This window comes from Phyllopteryx taeniolatus, chromosome 15, assembly GCF_024500385.1.
Source record: "Phyllopteryx taeniolatus isolate TA_2022b chromosome 15, UOR_Ptae_1.2, whole genome shotgun sequence".
Classification (NCBI taxonomy): domain Eukaryota; kingdom Metazoa; phylum Chordata; class Actinopteri; order Syngnathiformes; family Syngnathidae; genus Phyllopteryx; species Phyllopteryx taeniolatus.
The window spans coordinates 20,549,507-20,570,519 of record NC_084516.1 but is presented as its reverse complement, the minus strand read 5'-3'; the positions used below and the strand labels follow the sequence as shown (position 1 = coordinate 20,570,519).

Below are 21,013 nucleotides of genomic sequence, written 5' to 3'. Positions count from 1 at the left end.
ATCAAACTAGGTACAAAATAGCAACACAGCAGAGTATCGTCATACAATTACTGTTTGTCTTTGTTCCTTCTGCAGATGATTGGAAATAAATTTGCTTCACCATAAATCCATTTGTTATTATTCATACTTTATTATTATTTGGGAGATATTGTACGAAATCTTGCTTGTCACTCACTATAATATTATACCTTTATTTTTACTCCATTCTCTTTTGCTCATTTGTTTTAAACTTAGGATGTTATTTTGTTATATTTGTCAGTTTATATGTTGGAAAGTAAATGTTAAATTGAACAAATGTATGTATGTATTACCACACAAACACACAGAAGTACTGAAAATTGATAAGATTAAGTTCCCAGGTACCAGGATTTGGTACTGTACTGGTTCAAATGTGAAAGGTACACATCTCTATATACAGGCTTCTGAAAGAACACATTTGCTCAAATTATTTTAGGGGTAAATTGTCTCATTGCTGTTGTGCTGCAAGCGTGTCTCTATGAACGCTGTGGTTTGGTCATGCGCTTCAATACATACTAAGTATATCTGTACTATTTTTTAAAAGACTGTCTTTTCCAATTTTCCTACCAGTGCAGCTGTGATTCCAAAAAATAATAGCAACAAAACGTTAGAGGCATCTTAGGCCTCTAACGGTAAGTCGTGATATTTTTTGTTCAGAATAGCAACACAGAAAATCAGACGCAAGGCTGTCGTGAGCTATTTTTAGAACAGGCTCGCGGGTTACTCGTGGTCCTTGGGGGCTTCCCGCTAGCACCATGTTGGTGACCCATGCACAAGAGAATCTGAACCACTTTGTTTTTTCAGTGCCTGAATTTAAGGAATACTCTCTTCTGATTTAAGAGGAAACAGACGCTTGTGTGTGTCATTCTGCCAATTCTTCAGCTATCTCAAAATGTAATCATCCCTACACATGGATGATGCTGACCATTCAAATTCAATCAATCAATTCTCAAGCTCGAAACAGCATGCTTCCGTTCCGGTCTGCCGTACATTGCTGAAGGGGGATGTCATGAAACAAGTATTGAGATTCCGTAGGCCTAACAGAGCTTTGCAATTTGACAGAGATGAAACATACCATCTTCGCAAGATGACATTTCAGTCGTCTACAGTATTCTCCACAAGGCAATGCAAAACCACATACTTGGAAACAATGGGACATAGTTCTGAAAACAATCCTAAAACATCTTTTAAGAGAGACTTTTTTTGTGTGTCCTAACTTCTTTGAATGTGATTAGCACAAAACAATATTGATTGCGATAACTGCATACATACAATTCCTCCAACACATCTCACTATGAAGGAGTAGAAGTGTAGTAGAAGGCCACTGATTATTGAAACTTCTTAGGTGGAATCCTTTCCTATTCTTGCTTGATTTTTGATGTTAGCTTCTCCACAGTCTGGCGTCTCCGTTGTTATATTTCGTGCTTCATAATGCGCCACACATTTTCAATGTAACATGTGCAGAACCTGGTCTTGTCTTGCTGAAATAGGGGCAGAGATGTCCCTGACAAACTGTTGCTGCGTACCAACATATGTTGCTGTACGTGTATGTAGCGTTCAGCGTTAATGGTGCATTCCCAGATGCGCAAGTCCCCCGTGCCACGGGCAAACAGGAAGTAAAGCAACAGAACAATGACATCATTTTGGTGGCAATTCACTCCTACGAGTCAACAAATCTCCGTTTTATTCAGGGGGATAAAATCACACTCGTCTCTACCCCCATAAGATCACAGAGGTTGGCTTTTTGAACTTTACTCTGATAAAAATCTGGGTGGTCCATTTCCTCTTGAGCCCAGAGGACACTGCATCCATGATTTTCCAAAACCAATTGGAAATGTGGACTCGGCAGACCACAGCACACTTTTGCATTTTGCGTCAGTTCATCTCAAATGACCTTGGCCGCAAAGAATTTCGTTTTAACTTGCACTTGCAGATGTTAACTGACAGCGGTACTACCCTTTACATCATGATGTTTTTGTTGAATGCAGTGCCTCTCGAGGGATCCGAGGTCACAGGCATTCAATGTTGGGTTTCTTGAGATTCCCGAATGACATTAAGCATTTCCGCTGGAATAACAGTTTCCGCTTTCAATATGTTACAAGATACCGAGGCGCCTTCTGACTGAAACGTAATCCGTGTTGTTTCACGTGCGGTAGCCTGCTGTTGTGTAATAGCCATAGGTTCACTACTGCACTGAACTATTCAATAGTAAGATGTGCTGGTACTTTTGTTGTCACTGTGTGTTCACACGCCGACCAGAAGTTAACATGCCACCTTACACTGAGTGCGGAAGTGCTGGATACATAGAGTCCATTGTATGCTGAGAAATGCTCATATTAAAATGTTGCCATTTTTGCTCAAGCAGAGTGGTAAACCTCAGCCAATCCTTGCTTGTGATCGTCCTTTGGGACACTCCCCCTTTTACTGTATAGCCAATCATGACAAGCACCTCTTTCAAACTAACCTGTTCACCTGTCGGTGAAAGTGTGTTTTCAAATTCGAAATAACTGCACAAAAATATTCAAGTTTATTAGCTACAACTTGAATTCATTCATATTAGGTAATATTGTAAAGAAACAATCATTGACAAAAACATTGTTTTAATATGTGCTATTGAATATATATATATATATACACAGTTTATATATATATCATCTACCTTTTTTAATCTGGTCATGTGGGTTTTCTTAATTGTGTGAGAAATGTAGTGCTGAACATGCTTCATATGGAAAGTGCCTTGAAATAACTTTTGTGTGAATTGGAACTATAAAGATAAACCTGAAGTTGAAGAGCGGGCTCATGAATGATTCATCTCATCTCCTCTTCTATTTTCAGATCAATGGACCAATCCGACCTTCATCCAGAGCCAATGTCATATTCCAGAGTTGCCCAGGGACAAGTGCCACCTTCTCATTCACCAGTTCACCCTCAGCACTCCTCCTCCACTCTGGCCTCTATCCGTCACCACAGTGACTCAGTTGCACTTCATTACCAGAAAGAGCAGAACAGAGACAAAGAACACCCGCTGACCCGTCTCGAGAATGCCCTTGTAGAGGTACAGCGTTGCACCAGCCCCAACACTGGTGTCTCTGCCGGTAGTCATGACAACAATATCCAGGGACCCGCCCGTAGTCTCTCCGTCCTAGAGAGGGTCAGTCGCTTTGAGCATTGTGACAGAGCAGGAAACCAACGTAGTTACAGCATTGGTCCTGGTCACCACAAAAACTCTTTCCCTAGGGTAAGTCAAACAAACCCCGAGATACATCTTTATATTGCACATACAACATTCATAAATCCTAACATCCATTTGGAAGCAGGTGACTGACAAAGCCCACGGTTCCCCCTGTGGAGCAGAAGACCTCAGAAGCATGCTCGAAAGAAGCACCAGCAAAGCCCATAGAACTAGGAGCTACAGAGGAGGCAGCGTCAACTGCAAGAAAGACAGGTGGGTTCATTCATCACAATGTTTTAGTCATCTTACATTTCTGTGTGGTTTTTCCACCTTCTCCCCATGATGGCTTAGGGTTTTCTTTGGGTACTCTGGCTTCCTCCCACATCCCCAGAACACGCTTATCGGGGTTCGTCGATGACTCCAGAGTGCACGCTGCCGCTCGTCACTGTTATGACTCTGTTTTTGTTTTAAGCACATTTTCAGATGAATGTTATCTTCATTGAAAAAAAGTGTCATTTTGAAACTTTCAAACGGTAGTGCGTACATGCACTGTTTATACAGATGCAACACTTTATATTATATACAGTATCTCACAAAAGTAAGTACACCCTTCACCATTTTTGATTACATCTTTTTTTTATGGTTTAACATTGAAGAAATTACACTACTAGTACAAAGATAGCAGTCACTGTACAGTTTATATTCCAGTGTAAATATTTGGTCCCCTCAAAATAACTCAACACGCAGCCATTTGCGAGTACACCCAAAAGTAAAAAAAATGTCCAAATTGGCCCCAATTAGCCGTTTTCCCTGCCCGGTGTCACGTCTCTGACTTTTCACTGGATGTTCAAGATGATCTGAAAATGATTGAAAACGGAATTGTCGCCCTACATAAAGATTGCTTTGGCTATATAAAGATCGCCGACACTGTGAAACCGCAGCACGGCGGCCAAGGCCATATAGCAGGTTAACAGGGCAGGTTCCCCCGAGAACAGGCCTCGCCCTGGTCGACCAGCGAAGTCGCGTGCACATACTTGGCGTCATATCCGAAGGTTATCTTTGGAAAATAGATGTCTGAGTGCTGCCGGCATTGCTGCAGAGGTTGAAGGAGCGCTGGGTCATGTGCCACGCACGGCATCAAAACAGGCTGATTGGCTGTCATCCCAGAAGGAAACCTCTTCTAAAAATGATGCAGAGGAAAGCCCACAAAGAATTTTCTGAAGACTGGCAGACTGAGGACATGGATGACTGGAACAATGGCAGGTGGTCTGATGAGGCCACGATGGTGTCCAACAACCAGGTGAAGAGTACAAAAGACAAGCTTGGCTTGTCTTGTCTTGTCTTCAGACATCGGTCAAGTCAGTCATAGTGGTAGGAGGGTCGCGGTGTGGGGCTGCGCGGGTGCTGCCGGCACTGGGGAGCGAGGGTTCCTTGAGAGAACCATGAATGCTATCCTTCAGAATTTGGGCCCAGGGCAGTATTCCGACAAGATAAGGAGTCCAAAGACAACCGTTGCCTTGCTTTAAAAAGCTGATGGACTGGCCGATGGACTGGACATGTCTCCAAAACCCTTATTCAGTATCAGCGTCCACTCATGTGATGTCGTCATGGAGGAGTGGAAGAGAGGATTCCAGTGACACGCCGTAAACCTCCTGTCAATTCAGTGCCCAAGAAGAGGAAGGCAGAGCTGTAAAAAGAATGATGGCCACATCAATTATTGACCCTGTGCGCACGATTTGGACATGAGGGGTGTACTCACTATTGTTGCCAGCAGTTTAGAAGTACATGTAAACAGCTGCGTGTGGAGTTGCTTTGAGGGGAGTGTAAATTGACACTGCTCTACAAGCTGTACACTGACACTGCTACTTTTCATTGTTGTACCATTAAAGCATGACACAAACATGGGGGTGTACTCACTTTTGTCAGACATTTTATATGATGTACTGTACAGTCCTTATTTTGAAAAGAAAAGCACAGTTGTTTTTTCAATGAAAAAAAACCCGACATAGGTGGAGACATGGCATGACATGACAATGTACAAAACCACAATAATGAATTCTAAAAATGTTCAAGCTCGGTTTCGCTTTCCTGGTCATGCGATGTTTGCTCGGTCACTTTGTAGAGCATGCCATTTGTGTCCAATAGGTCAATGTGCTCATAAATCTAACTCGGGTTTGTGCGAACACGCCACCATCTCGTGCTGATTATAAGACGCGTCTACAACGCGCTCGTGCCTAAGCGAGCATAAAATGATCAAGTAGATACACATACCAGAAGGACGTTCCTCCAAAATATACCATCCAGAAGGATTATGAGAGCATTTTGTTTCTACACATTCATTGACTCGTAATTGATTCGTCTTCGTCCGCCGTTGTCACCCTGACTTAGCCAGCTCGAGTCCCTGTCTACCGTTGTGTTCTCTCACCTTTGTTTTGTGTCATTTTTATGATAACCGTTGGTTAGTTTACTCAGCTATGAGTTTGATTACATCTGCCAAGGAAGTTATGTTGTCATTTGTCGATTTGTCCTTTATTGGTTTTGTTATTTATGACTTCCTAGCTGTTGTTTTTTTTTGGTACACTTTATGTCATTCTGGAATATGTTGTGTGTAAATGCAAACATATGTTTTCAAAAAGTAGGGTTGACAATTTAATGGGCAAAAACCTGCCAGGGCCAGAACCTGAAAATCTCATTCATCAGCAGTAAAAATGTCTTCTGGATCCAAACTGCCTTCTGTACATTTACAGTACTGGTATCATTTTGCAGGGGATAAATAGTAGGTCCATCACAGTACATGAAACAAAGACATGACATGAATTCAATTAAGTTCAAAGCTAAACCAAATTAAATGATGGTTTTGATGCACAATAATACTTCTATGCACATGACTTTGTAAGAAGGATGCCTATGAAGCCTTGGGGGAGGTTGCGCATCTTCTGAGGGCTCTTATTTGATAGTTGACATTTATGGATTATATTTGATATTTGATATAGGCTCTTATGCCTATGAAGCCTTGGGGGAGGTTGCGCATCTTCTGAGGGCTCTTATTCCTGATTCAGGACTGCACCTGATCCCAGTTCAGCCCTGGAGAGGAGCCTCAGCAGCCTCCAGCTGGATGGATCCAGGGAAGACAATGACAGCAACATTTTGCAGGAAACGTCCTTCCACAGGTCAGAGGTCAACAAGTCACTGTTTTGCCATTGGCCAGTCAGGGCTTTTTGTCTGTCAGCCATCTTAATTCAGAAACCTTGTCTTAAAACAGATCTTACAGGAACTCATTGAAAGATGCGCAGTCCAAGGTCCTGCGTTCTACCTCCTTGAGACACAATTTCTCCCCCGTTTGTCCCTCACGTGCAGCTTCTTCTTCCAATTCCTCCTCACCCAGCAGCCATCAGCCTCTGCCTAGCCTGGGCGACCACCCCCACTCAGAGAAGAAAGGCCCTAAAACCATGCCCAAACCACCGAGCATTGTTATCGCTGCCCCGGTCATATCCCCTCACACGCCAAAGGAGCGGCACGTCGTCGGCCCCGAGATTCGAGGCCCGAGTCCCCCGGCCTTGCCCTGCGTCCCGCCGGTCGGAACTCCCGCTCTGTTGCGAATCTGCGGACGCAGACGTCTGACCGCAGACCAGAAGAAACGCTCCTATTCGGAGCCAGACAGCATGAATGAGATTGGGATTTCAGATTCTGAGACATCTGGTCTCTTCAAGCTTGGAGGAGGTAAATGGAACAAATGTACTTCCAACATACATCATAAGTCTAAAAAGTGTTCAACTGATCTGCACATGGTTTGAAATATACACCCGCGCACACAGTGAGTGGCGAGGGGGAGGGGGGGCGTTTCAGCGTTAGGGCACTGGCAGTTCCTCGGGGCCTGCCCGTTCTGCGACCGAGCCGTGTGCCTGACCACTTTGGCTAAACTGCGTGTGGCGGGTTCCTGGGCTCCGGTTGGTTCCTGGGTGCTGGGGGCTGTCTAATTCCCGGGCGTCTGCGTCCTGGGGGCTTGCTTAGCTCGGGGGGCAGATGGGCTGAGCATCCCGCTGCAGTGACCGGTGAGAGGTTGGCGTCATGATCTTAGCGCAAAACATCAAGAACAACTGCGAACAAATCTTCGGGGCCAAAATGAGCTGCAGATGACAGCTCCGGAGAGTCAACCCAAGAATCGTTGGCTGTGTGGAATTAGTTGCACGTTCTCCTCGTGCTTGCATGTTGATTTTTTGGGTTACTCTAACTTCCCGTAACACATCCCGATGTAAATACACCCGATGATAACTTCAGAGTGTACCCCACCTCTCATCCTAACTTCGGTGGTACAGACTCCAGCTTGCCGGTGAGCCTGAAACGGATAGGGATGAATGAATATATTGGTCGGTCATTACTGTAAAGACCAAAGTCTTTGTTTGCTTCCTTTGAAATGATCTTATTGTTGTACTGATTCTCCTGGTCATTAGCTACCCTATCACAAAATTCAGCTGAGGTGACTAAGCTTGTAAAATGACACTGCTCTCCCTATCTGTTAGAGACCAGCGTGGCCGACCGCCGGAAGATGTTTGAACTCGGCTTTGCAAACAACGCCGTATCAAGGCCCGACTTGCGTCAGCTTCAGCAAGATGCCGTGGCTCAGTACGTGCAGAGGAAGAGAAGTGAAAAAAAAGACGAGGGAAGAGAAAGGGGTGGGCCGAGGCCTCTCAGCGCTTATCTACAGTCCGAAAAAAACTACCATTCAGGTGGGTTGCTCAAGGTTAAAACGTGAATTGACAAATATGAGGAAACGGAATTTGAATGAGCTCCTTAGTTTGTGAGATCTTCAAACTGCACTGTGCTCTTTTGTACATAGTAGTTTCTTTTATTTTTCTCATGCTAAGAGTTTGTATCTTATCACCTTAAAATAATAAATGCTAGTTTGACCCACAGTATATGTTGGGAATTAGCAAAGCAAGAATTCAGTTGCTTTCTGTCACCACTTTTTCTGCTGCATCACCAAACACAAAATTCCCTTATTTTTATTATTAAGGGAGACAAAAATCCAAACCTACATGGCCCTGTCTGAAAAAGTCATGCCCCCCCCCCCCCCCCAAACATATCACACCTGAGATCAATTTCTCTAGCCACAGCCAGGCCTGATTCTGCCAAACCTGTTCTCAATCAAGAAATCACTTAAATAGGACCTGCATGACAAAGTGAAGGAGACCAAAAGATCCTCAAAAGCTCGACAGCATGCCGGGTTTCCCAAGAATGAAAATCATTTAGATCTACTGTATCAGTGTGGAAAAGGTGACAAAAGCCATTTCTAAAGCTTTGGGACTCCATCGAACCACAGTGAGAGCCATTATCCACAAATGGCAAACAAAAAAAAGAGAAAACAGTGGTGAAACTTCCTGGCCAAAATGACCCAAAGAGTGCAGGGACGACTCATCCAAGAGGTCACAAAAGACCCCAGAACAACATCCAAAGAACTGCTGGCCTCATTTTCTTCAGCAAGGTCAGTGTTCGTGCCTCCACCACAAGAAAGAGGCTGCGCAAAAATGGCCTGCATGGCAACGTTCCAAGACGAAAACCACTGCTGAGCAAAAAGAACATTTAGGCTTTCTCAATTTTGCCAGAAGACATCTGGATGATCGCCAAGACTTTTGGGAAAATCCTCTGGGGTCTGATGCGACAAAAGTTGAACTTTTTGGAAGGTGCGTGTCCCATTACATCTGGCGTAAAAGTACCACCGCATTTCAGAAAACGCGTAGTGTAGTGTAGTGTGGTGTGATGGTCTGGGGCTTGTTTACCTGCTTCAGGACCTGGAAGACTTACTGTGAATTCTGCTGTCTACCAAGAAATCCTGAAGGAGAATGCCTTTGGAGTGTCCTAATCAAAGTCCTGACCTGAATCTTATTGAGATGCTTAAAAAGCTCTTAAAAAAACCTCCAATGTGGCGGAATTACGAACCAAAATTCCTCCACAGCGCTGTCAGAGTCTCATTGCAAGTGATGGCAAACTCGTGATTGCAGTTGTTGCTGCTCAGGGTGGCCCAACCAGTTATTAGGTTTCGGGGGCAATCACTTTTTCCACACGGGGGCCATTTTTCCTCTCTTAATAATAAAAACTGCATTTTGTGTTTACGTGTGTAGTCTTTGAGCAATATTTCAATTGGTTTGATGAGGGGAAACATGGCAAAAAAAATGGAAATCAGGAAGGGGGCAAGCACTTCTTCACTCCAGAAAATGTATGGAGTGAAAATGCTGACTCCCTTTTTTGTTCTTCCCATCTCCCAACTCATTGTGCCCCCCAGACACCCTCAGCCTCTCCTCGACCTCCAGCCTGCTCTCTGTCCAAGACTCTGGGCCGGATCGCAGCCTTTCCTGGAGTGAGAGGCGTCACTACTCTTCTCCTGGAGCTGACTTGCAAAGCCTTCAGTCTAACTTGTACTACCCAGGCAGAGTGACCACTCCGAGGCCTCCGTCACACCCACCACGGTAACTAAGCCTGGTTAAAACCACCAAGGCAATTAGGGTTTGTTGAAACCTGTTCCTTGTGTTCCCTAGTGAGGACTCTCCACCAGAGCGCCACACCTCCACCGCCCACCTCCCTTCTGATTTTGTTCAGGAGTCAGCCTCCAATAAACAGAGTCCAATTCGCTCAAAAGATTCACAGCAGAGCGCGAGGCCTCAACAGAACTGGGCAGGGCCCGAGCAGGCGAGCGGGTCTTTGGCAATGGTTGGCTCCGTCCTGGGCTCTGGCAAATCCGCCTCCGTTGAAGAGCTTTTGGAGCGATCGGAGGAAAGGCTTCCAAGCCACTCTCGCTCTCGGTCTTCCCCCACTCTGGAGAGATTGAATAAGGTAACACTGCGGCGACACTGCCGAGCTCAATTGAGTTGCGGACAATAATTCATGACGTATTGAAGTCTATGTCTAATAGTACAATGTTGTGAGGAAGGAGTACGTCACATATTTACCCTCAAATTTGGATATTTTGCTAGTCTGTCGTTTACTGTTTTGAAACTATATATTTGTTTAGATATTACAAAAGGTTTGGCAGACGAGCATGTTGTATTGAATGGGGCCCGACCGATTCATCGGCCAATATTAGCCCTTCCCAAAATTGGCAAAAACCGGCAGATTTGTTTTTCTCGCATTAACACATTACGCCATAGGACAAAGTCAAAGACATTTAAAAAAAAAACAAAAAAAAAGGCAAAAGAATCAGCTGCTTTTTCTCTCTGTCGTAAAGTTAAACAAGTACTAAAGGACAAAGTATTGTAAAACAATCAAATGTTCTGCCTGTAATTCGTTGGAGCCAAAAAATAAGTTGGACGATATACTTTTTAAATGAATCGGCCAATTGATCGTTGGACTCCTCCGACTTGGTTGGGAAACAATGAACTCGAGGTTTCGTGTGACAAATGCAATGTTCGTAAATGCTTGGAAGATGTCCCTAATTGGACCTGCGTGCAGTTTTGCGACACGTAAACCACGCGCGTGCTATAGCTGCCGCCCCGGACTCCGGTCGGTCGGTCTGGTCAGTTTGTTCCTTCACAATTTGATCAGTCAGTCATAACATAAACACTGATGTAATGATTCAAAACTCCAGCGCTTTGTTTCACGATGACGTGTCAGACACACATTTAGCTTCGGGGACGTTTCGCACAGTCGAGTCGCACAGGAAACACCCCGAATCCTCGGTGTTTCCTGTATGGTGCCGGAGAGCTGGGCGCTGTTTGATGCGGGTGATAGGAAAGCTCAAACACAATCGCGCACGTATACATAGGACATCCTCAGAGTCCTTCATGGAAGGCAAGGAAAGATGGACATTTCTTTTATCTGTGAGCCTTATCAGCAGGACCGCTGTCACATCAACATTTTGTTACGTATGAGGCAGACAACCAGAGGCACTCTTTTTACTCGAACAATCACTGCAGACGGATGTTATCAAAGCCAATGAACACTTCTATTCATGTTGTTATTTGCACCAATTTGGATCCATCTCAAAAGGACATGTTTGGAAGTCACACACACCGTTGACCAATAGAAATGTCGTCAGGGCGCAGCTGTCGAGTGTAGCCGTTGATTTTCATTCATTAACAAGAATGAATGTTAACATTGCCGCGCATGTGCCTGGACACACGTTTGCAGCACGTGCCTATTACACATGTCAAAATTGCCGTTGGCTGCATGAAATGCAAATGTTTTGTTTCAGGACTCGCTATCAGATCAAGTGAAGATGTTTGATGCCTTCGCGTCTGAGCCCGAACGCTGCGCTAAGACTGAGGACAGGTACTCACATCATCATTTTTCATCATATTATGTTCAATTTGAAAACCAAATCTGTCATTCATCTGATCACATCTTGCGTTTTCTCAAAAGTCTCTCTTTCGAAAATTCAACAGAATGCCATTGAACTGAATGGTGATTGTAATGGTGGGAATGATTGACTTGAAAATGACTAAAGTTGTAGCACTCGTCATCGGGTGTTTACGTGAGCTTGAGTGCATGAGTGGGACAGAATGTTTGCTGTGTGTTGTTGTGTTTTCAACTGAAACAAGTAAGGCAAGGGGAAAAATAAAATTGAAGCAAAAGGAAGTAGAAGGGGGGGCGGGGGGGGGGGGGGGGACAGAAGACATGGTGAGAATACACCAGAGATAATGGATGGAAAATGATATAGACAAAGGAAAATTCAAGATTTCAAAAAATCAAAGCCTGACCTATGAAGAGAGCAAGATAGAAGGAATGAGTTAAGAAGCGGATGGAGGAGATGGGTTTTACACAGGAAAACAAAACAAACAACTTTAGCACGCTGGGATTTATTAAGCCAAAGCTACTGAATATGTTTACTCTCAAAATGTGGAGGCCACGGCTCACTGGAGGAATTCTGGGCTTGCACAGACAGATAGATCTGTCGGATGTAGTATTACGCTAGCAAAACTTGGAATGAATGTACTGCTGCTTGTTAAAGAGAGCCTTCAAAAGAAAGTCACATTTTGAATGACTGTGGGAAAACTTTATACGTAAGACAAATAAATACTATAAGAAGGCAATAAATCAGAGAATGCTCTGAACCAGACAAGGACATTTGGCTGCAATACAGCATGGATGTGCATTCAGTCCCAGAGACCGGTGTATGATGGCACATTGAACCTGTTCAAAACATACAGAAGGGAAGTCAAACGTATCATGTACTCGATCTACTCCGTTGACAACTTACTGCATCTTGTCTCTTAGCGCTGGAGACAACAAGCCACCGGAGGGCCTCGCATCTCCTCAACCGTCACGGAGCGATGCTCAGAACACCCGGCCTGCTGGTTGTCCTCTCAGTGAGCATCCTAACTTTTTCAATCTGTGTTCTCCAAGGTTGGCAAATGTACTCACACTCTGTACTTAAGTAGATACTTGTTTACAAAAAGATTCAGGTTCAAGGAGAATTACTGAGTCAACTCCTTCAGAAGGCAAAAGGACACACACTGAATTGTATAAAAGTAAAAAGTCAAAGTCATCGGCGTTGCCGCTCTCCCTGTTTTTCTGCCTTTTACGTCCCCTCGGTCTCAGTCAGTCAATCGATATGTCCACTGCGGTTGACTTTGTGTCTCTCTTTTTGTTGTTGTCCTGTTCGGCTGTTAGGTCAAACAGAAAAGAGGATCTGTATCCCTTTTCTACCAGAACAGTTTTACTATGCCACAGTGGAGCTTTTAAGATGCCGCTGTGTTTCTTTGTATTCCGATGGATTTGTATTGAAAATTTCAGTCGGACAGTTTTAGAGGAGAGTGACAGAAAAAACAACGGGGAGAGACAGTGAAAAGATAACTAAATAACGTAGAAAGAGAGGACAACATAAGCCAGGACACTCGCTGTAAGGGAGATGAGGAAATGTAAATCATTGCAGGCCGAGTGAAGGAAGGACAGGACTGGAAAGGACAGGACTGGAAAGGACAGGACTGGAAAGGACAGGACTGGAAAGGACAATGAGTCGAGGGGAAGCATGCAGGACAGAGGTAGTGGACCCGGCTGTACAGCTGAAGTCTGGTGGGAGTGGCTATGTCAATTCGAGACATCTTTACAAATCTCTCCATTTGTCTTCGTTTACGTTGTGTCGTCGTCCACGGAGGTTGAAAAAAAGTCAGGTTTTTTTTGTTTCTTTGTTTTTAACAAATTCAGGTGTAGAAAGTACAGATATCTGTTGAGCTAGCTGAAAAATCGACTCAAGTACAGTAACAAAGTATTTGTACTTTCCACCATTGGTGCTCTCTCATGTCAATGATCCTTTATTGCACTTCGATAATCAACAGCTGGGAATCCAAAAAAGCTCGCTTCCAGCATTTTACTGCTCCACACTTCTGTGTGTGCGCGACAAATGCCCCTCACATCTTCTGCACAAGTTCCGGCCACATTTGCACTCAAGCATGTGCGCTACTGTCTGTTGGATTGCATCTCCGGGTACTCCGGCTTCCTCCCACCTTCCAAACGCAGGTTAGCTTGATGAAAAACTTCATGGTCAACGGGCGCAAAAGTGAGTGTCAATGCTTGTTCGTCTATACGTGCCCTACGATTGGCTGGTAACCAGTCCAGGCGTACACCCTGGCCGGCCTCATGCCCCAAATGAGACGGGCTTGACTCCAGCTCACCCGCGTCACCCGCGAGGCCAAGCGGTTTCGAAAAGGGATGAATTGACGGACGGTTGCCTTACTTGGGCAATTGAGAGGGTGAAAAAAGAACATTTGAACATTTGAACATTTGAAACTGCTCTCTGTAATAATGCGGGATGTGACAATAAAGAAGAGAAACTGTGCTCGTCCCAATGATGCTTCAATGGCAAATGGCTAACAGTCGATGTCGCTGTGTTGTACAACATCTCACCACTATTTTGCTAGCATATGTTGCACTTCTCTCAGCCTGTGGTTGCGCACACAGCTTGTACAATTTCTCATGCAAAAAATGAATTGAACTTTCGTTGGCCTGCGATCGACTGGCGACCGGTCACCCCGAGTGTAGCCCGCCTCTCTCCCGGAGATAGCTGGGATAGGCTCCAGCACGCCCGCGAGCCCGGTGGGCAAAAGCGGAACGGAAAATGGGTGGACGGATGGTTAAGTTGGGAGAGAGCCCGACTGAGTGTCTCAAATTCCGGATCTCGGGCAGCATGTCGGCATCCAGGTTGAGCTCCGCCGCTATTATCTTCAGCGTCAATCTGCGATCACTCCCCGCCCGCGAGCTGCGTCACTCTCTCAATGTTCTCAGCCATCTTCATGGTGAAAAGCTCGTCCTGACTTGCGTTCGTTCGTCACCTCCTCACAACCACTTTGAAAATGCTTTTGTCACTCGAAGACTCCCAGCCCGACATTCATCTTCTCAATAAATCTCCGCAAGGAGCTTGAAAACCCTCATTTCTTTGAGCCGCTCTCAAACTTAACCAAAGCATTTCAAATTGCTGCTTTGCTCCAGGTTGGCCCGTCTGCTGTTGCATGAGAAAGCAGAACAGTTGCATGCTACTCCCAAACCTGAATCATAGGTGGAGTGAGAGAACACAATGTTATTATTGAAGAATAGTGGCAACATGTTGTACAAGAATGTGACTGAAGGAGCTTTGCACATTGTCACGCCTCGTGTGCTGCAGTTCCACACTCTGCACCGGCGCTCAACAGAATACTTCCATCTCTAAGAACAACCATCACGACGAGCATTAAAATACAGTTAGTGTGTTCATGAAAGATAGGAAAAATACGTAGGTTTTATTCCTAAAAATGATATTGAATATTCTTGGAAACCACTGTAATATTACGCAGAGTTTAAACAGTGAAACTGCACTTCATTGTGCAAATGATTCCATTCCAATATATTGCTCATAAAACCGACCCATGCTCGGGCAGTCATTCTTTTGCATTGTAATCAACCCATTCATTCATCTTTCGTACCGCTTGTCCTCATTGGGGTCGCGGGTGAGCCGGAGCCTCGCCCTGCCGAGAGGCGGGGTACGCCCCGGATGGGTCGCTAGCCAGCCAACTTTAGGGCCCATTCACACCCGCATTCGATGAGAATGATATTGTTACGAAAACAAATTCTGACAATGTCGATCAAAACAGAGCATGACTTTGTTCAAGCAGAATTGATGTCATTAAACTGCGCAGTTGCTATTGGTTGGTGACCGGTCCAAGGTGTACCTCCCCTCTCACCCACTGTCAGCTGGGGTACCCACCCTAAAGAAGACCAGCAGTGTAGGAAATAGGGTGGCTGTCCGAGGGTGCATCCGCTGGTGCTTTGAGATATGAGTTTCATTCGCCCGTGACTATGCTCTTACCTGAAAAATCTCTTCCAGTCCCCCCCAAAACACGTTTATTTTTCTACTAAGTATACAAAGTAGCAGCATATTGTAAAATATAGCCATAAAAACATATGTAAAGATAGCAACTGGATGTATGAAGTGTAATCACATGCACACACGCAAACCCATGCTGTGCCTTTAAATTAGCCGCCCCCCTTTTTTGGCAACAGGCTGTCTCTGTGCTTCTCATTCGCTAACCCTTCGGTATTGTTTACAAACACGCAGTACCAACATTTGCACCCCCACCTAACTCCAAGCGCTTCTTTTCATAATGCAACGATGCCATTTAAAGCTGATATGCTACTCTGTCATCCTCCCCATCCCATGAAAGTGAATAGATTCTCCGTCACCCTATCTCCATAAGTTCTCTGGCATGATGGATCTTGTTTCCACAGCTTCAAATTGTTTGTCATTTGTTTTGATAATCGTTAACCCGTGTGGCTGTGGTGCTTCATGACATCTCTGGAGCTCCTTCACCCATCTTTGTCTCCTTCCTAGGTACAACCTTCTCCCACTCCCCTGTTCCTCTGAGGGACAGACAGCGTCGGAGGAACAGTGAGCGTCAGCGAGCCCATAGCATGTCCTCTCTTGCAGCCTCAGTTGGTCTTCCTTGCCCCCTCTCGTCTGCGTCTGGTGCTCAGGAAGGAGGTGGCACTGAGTGGCAGTCCAGTCAGGGTCTAAGTCAAGCCAATCCGGACAACATCGCCTTCCCAGGAATCCCCCGCAGCAGCTTAGCTGAAAGCGCCGCCGGCACGAAAGGCGGAGCTGTCAGCCTCGATGGCCACCTTGACTCCTTCGTGACGGACAAACCAACGAGGCACAGTCTGAGCGATGCTTGTATATCAGAAGACACTTCAAAGGGGGCTCACAGAGAGAGGGTATTTAGTTTAGAGAGAAGAGGAGGGCGTTGTGAAGAAAACCAACGAGGGACATCATCCCCGCTGCAGTTTGCATCCACACCAGACACGAAGCACCGTGGCAATGTCGAGTCGCGTCCGTCTCCATCCTCTCATCGGTCCGTGCTTCGGAACCATTCCTCGCTGAAGAGTTTAGAATCGAGCCTCAAGAGCTCCACTGACCGACAACAGACATCAGTAACATCCACGGGACTATTTAGCGAGGACTCGGATGAGGTATTTATTCGGAATCCCGCACCTACATCACCTTCTCCTTCGATCAAAGAGACGAATATCACGGAAGACATCCCTCTGCCGCCCCCTCCTCTCCTTGAGTCGGACCAGGAGAATTCGCGGCGGATTGCGGGAAGGTTGGTTTCCCGCTCGCTTTACATTTATGTCCAAATGAAAAAGACTATCGGTCTGGTACTTTGGTCCTTTCTTTCCAGCCTCCCGAGCCTCCTGCCATTCTCGAAGCCGCGATCGTCCACCCTCGCATCCGCGACTTCTAGCCCGGAGACCCTACAGTGTGACGACACGCTTAACCTTGAGTACCAGCCCCTGCTCGAGAGAGAGAAGACAGCGGAAGAGCTGCAAGTGGAGACGCTGGCACGGCAGCTGGTGGGTTGTCCGGCCCCAAACGGATGTTGCTTGTTGCACTCTAGCCATACTCACCGGCCACAACATTAGGCACGCGTGAGCCATTGCATGAGATCCGGTACACTGAGCTAAATTCACAAGAGTGAGGCTCATACTATTAGACACGCCTCACATTAGCAAGCAATGCATTGCAACTCGGCAAATGGCACACAAAAAAGGGTCGGGGGTCAGAATGTGGGCTCTGGGCTTCCTGTGTGGCGTTGGCATGTCCGCATGCATGCGTTCTCTGGTTGCTTTGGTTTCCTCCCACATTCCAAAAACATGCCTGTTCACAAAGCTCGACTATTGTGTGTCCCAATAGCCTGATGTAACATTTTTCCTTTAAAATGACATGAACTTAATGGCCGTGTATTTATAAAATACCACAAACGCTGAATAGCAATAAAGTAAAGTGAATACCGTTCCAAGTATCTGGTAGTCCAACCACTTTTCAAGGACTGCAGTGAAGTGTAAAGAAATTAAAATAAATGCCTGTACGACCATTTAGCCAGTAAAAGTATCATAAAGAGAAATGAAATGATTCCAACAGTAGCGGCTGGTAAACGTCATGAGATAAACATTAAACAGAGGAGTACATCGTACGATATCTACGATGCTGTATATGGGGTTTTTATTATAGACTTTAAACGGTCCTTAGGTTCGAACGGTTGCTTGTCTCCATGTGCCCTGTGATTGGCTGGCGACCAGTCCAGGGTGTACCCCACCTAACCCTAACCCCCCTGGGATAGGCCCCCACACACCCAGGCAAGAATAAGCCACATAGAAGATGGATGAGTCCTTTAGCTTTCGAAATAATGTACATGTGACTTGGATTGTTTTGTTTTGGATCTCGGATTCTGCAGGCGACCTTATGAAGTGTGTCAACTTGAATCCACGTTCCCTTTCATTTGAACCTCCGTCGAAGTCGTGGCTGAGGTTCCGTTTTCCACTGCACACAGGTCATGCGGGATCGCTCTCTGACGCCCATCCTCCAAACATGGGAGGCTAAATCACCTGTTGAGCTTGTGGAGGAGATCTTTCAAAACAGCCGACTGGGTAGCCCGTTAAATGACAGGTACTTCTTTTCCTGTTGTTTGAATGTTGTTGTTGAGGCCTCAGCGCTCGCTCAATTTGACCGCTCAATTCGGCTCGTTTGTGGCCATTTCTTTCTTGGCCTTGCGCTCTGTTCAGGGTTGAGGACGGTGTCACAACAGAGGTCAATCAACGGACTGAGATGGAGAAGGAGAAAGACCTCAACAGCAGGAAGGTAGAAAAGAGAAGCGAATCCAATCATCTAAATCGAATGGGAACATCAAGATACTGTGAAATGCCACCGATGTGACCTTTTTCTTGTGTATCCCCCCCGACCTGTCCGTCAGGCGGAGCTGTGCGAGGCTCTCAGGCGCAGCGTGGCGGTCATGCGCCAGGAGAAGGATGCTCTGTGCGAGGCCACGAGGCAGCACCAGGCACTCGGGGCCGGCGTTGACTCTCTGGTGCACAAGCTATGCAAGATAAATGAGAGGGACAAGTACAGCATGTTCATAGGTATTCTAACGGTCTGCTAGAATGGAGCAGAAATAACCAAGGCTTTGGCTAAATCTAGAAAATGGTTTCCCAGGAGATCTTGAGAAAATCGTGAACCTGCTGCTGTCACTGTGTAGCCGCCTGTCGAGGATCGACAAATCTTTGCTCGCTTTGCGACAAGAAGAGCTCGCAAAGGAGGACACTTCCGAGGAGCGGGTGAGAAAACATTGAGTGTCCCTGACTTTACACGTTGCGCACAGGATAAAGTCATCTTCGTACCACAATGAAGATGAGCTGAAACTCAGCATGTGACTAGTTTAACGTTTCGGCCATCGCTGGTGTGAATGCTGAGAGATGAGAACAAAATACACTCCATGTTCAAGTTGCTTCAGTTTCACAGTGGACGCTCGCATGGCAAATGCAATTTTAAAAGCGTTGTTCTCTTCATGGGAAATAATAACATTGAAATCTCTTCCATGAACTGCATTGCGATGGTTTAAGTGGGGTTTTTTTCTCCAAATCTTAACACATTGGTTACAAAGGTTTCCATTGAATTATAAATTGCATGGCAAATCGCATCAACGCTAAATGCACTGCCGACTCCATCCGTCCATTTTCTGTCGCGCTTCTCCTCACGCGGGTCGCGGGCGTGCCGGAGCCTATCCCGGCCGTCATCGGGCAGGAGGCGGGGCAACCCCGAACCGGTTGCCAGCCAATTGCAGGGCACGCATAGAAACAAACAACCATTCGCACCATTCGAGTCTCCAATGAATGCATGTTTTTTTTTGGCACGTGGGAGGAAAGCGGAGTGCCCGGAGAAAAGCCGCGCAGGCACGACGGGGAGAACCTGCAAACTCCACACCGGCGGGGCCGGGGGGATTGAACCCCGGTCCTCGGAACTGTGAGGCAGACGTTCTACCCGGTCGGCCGCCCACTGCCAACTCATCGAATATGAAGGAAAACCTGCTCGTTATTGTGTTTTAAGAGCAGCGCTAACCAAGTAAAACTCATTCAAAGAATGAACGAGTTTGTTATTTGATTTGGGTTAAAACCCAACCGAACGTCACATACATGGTGAAATGCACCGAGACCCGGCAGTCCGAGAAAGTGTACTAACACACATGGGATGCAAATAAGATAGTAAACATAGTTTGTATGAAAAGAATATATCAATTTGACTTTACGGCGATCTGATCGATGTTATCGGTATCGGTCGATAATTAGCATTTTATGCCGATCGGCTTTCACGTCATTATTCGCGTCATCGATCGGCTCCGCGCAAGACATTTAACTCCGCGTCGCCGTTGCATATGAATCCAAAAGCTAGTTTATATTTAGCCTTGTCGTGTCTGGTGGCGCAGTACTGCAACTATCTGACTTTTCAACTTGTCTGTGAAAAAAGAAATTCTTTTGCGCTGTCTCAGACAAACAACACGTGACACACGTTTGCAGTGTGTGGACAACGGAAGTACGCTGTGGGCAACGTCATCGATAAATTTGATCGGGCACCGGAAGAATGTACACAAGAAGGAGCGTGCCGCCTTCAAGCAACGTAGCGTGAAAAAATAAATAAATAGAGAAAAGAAAAGCAAAGAAAAGCAAAGCCAAACCCTGGACAACAGCCGTCCATATAGCCGGCCGGGACAGTGAGAAAGTTAAGTAACCACGTCATTAACACTATTTATGAAAGTAACTTAATTGCAACAAAGGAATTTTATGACAGCACGTTAGCACCCATTATTTATGTCATGTTGTAATGTTGGCGGCACAGCGGACAACCGGTTAGAGCGTCTGCCTCACACTTCGGAGGACCGGGGTTCAATCCTGTGTGGAGTTTGCATGTTCTCCCCGTCGTGCCTGCGCGGCTTTTCTCCGGGCACTCCGCTTTCCTCCCGCATCCACTTCCCAAAAACATGCATGCTAGGTTCATTGCCCGTAGGCGTGAATGTGAGTGCGAAGGGTTGTGTGTTTATATGTGTGCCCTGCGATTGGCTGGCGACCGGTTCAGGGCGGACCCCGCCTCCTGCCCGATGACCGCCGGGATAGGCTCCGGCACGCCCGCGACCCGCGTGAGGAGAAGCGGCTCACAAAACGGACGGACGGACGGATGTCGTCATGTTGATCTGACCGAAACTTCTGTCAGTGGCCAATCCTTGAATGCCCCCTGGAGGTCATTGACATTTGAACTTTTGTCTAAAATGCGAGAGAATAATTTTGAGCCGGGATGGGCTCCGGCACGCCCGCGGCCCAAGTGAGGAGAAGCGGCTCGCAAAAAATGGACGGACGGATACAATACCAAGCATATCCAATAAATGAACAAGTCATGTTCACGGACACATTGCTCCATCTTGCGATCGGATCTGTGATCCTGTAAAACCTCATATCAATCTGATTGATATCAATTGTAACCTTGAGAAATGTACAGATTGGAATGTAAGAACATAGTCTGAAAATACCATTTCTATTTCC

General features: G+C 46.0%; 1 protein-coding gene across 8 annotated transcripts in view; it reads left to right on the top strand.

Annotated features, from left to right (window-relative positions):
- The window catches only part of shroom3 (shroom family member 3), an 83,160-nt gene that overhangs the window by 59,778 nt on the left and 2,369 nt on the right, over nt 1-21,013 (top strand). For 6 of the 8 annotated variants that reach the window (XM_061798892.1, XM_061798890.1, XM_061798896.1 and 3 more), the window contains 15 exons: nt 2,854-3,256; nt 3,333-3,463; nt 6,250-6,360; nt 6,453-6,910; nt 7,711-7,917; nt 9,471-9,654; nt 9,724-10,018; nt 11,376-11,452; nt 12,398-12,489; nt 15,984-16,752; nt 16,831-17,002; nt 17,980-18,095; nt 18,212-18,287; nt 18,400-18,565; nt 18,639-18,760. In XM_061798892.1, coding sequence (XP_061654876.1) covers nt 2,854-3,256; nt 3,333-3,463; nt 6,250-6,360; nt 6,453-6,910; nt 7,711-7,917; nt 9,471-9,654; nt 9,724-10,018; nt 11,376-11,452; nt 12,398-12,489; nt 15,984-16,752; nt 16,831-17,002; nt 17,980-18,095; nt 18,212-18,287; nt 18,400-18,565; nt 18,639-18,760 — 3,379 coding nt within the window. The remainder of the gene's footprint in view (nt 1-2,853; nt 3,257-3,332; nt 3,464-6,249; nt 6,361-6,452; nt 6,911-7,710; nt 7,918-9,470; nt 9,655-9,723; nt 10,019-11,375; nt 11,453-12,397; nt 12,490-15,983; nt 16,753-16,830; nt 17,003-17,979; nt 18,096-18,211; nt 18,288-18,399; nt 18,566-18,638; nt 18,761-21,013) is intronic. The other 2 variants (XM_061798891.1, XM_061798895.1) reach the window with 2 other exon arrangements.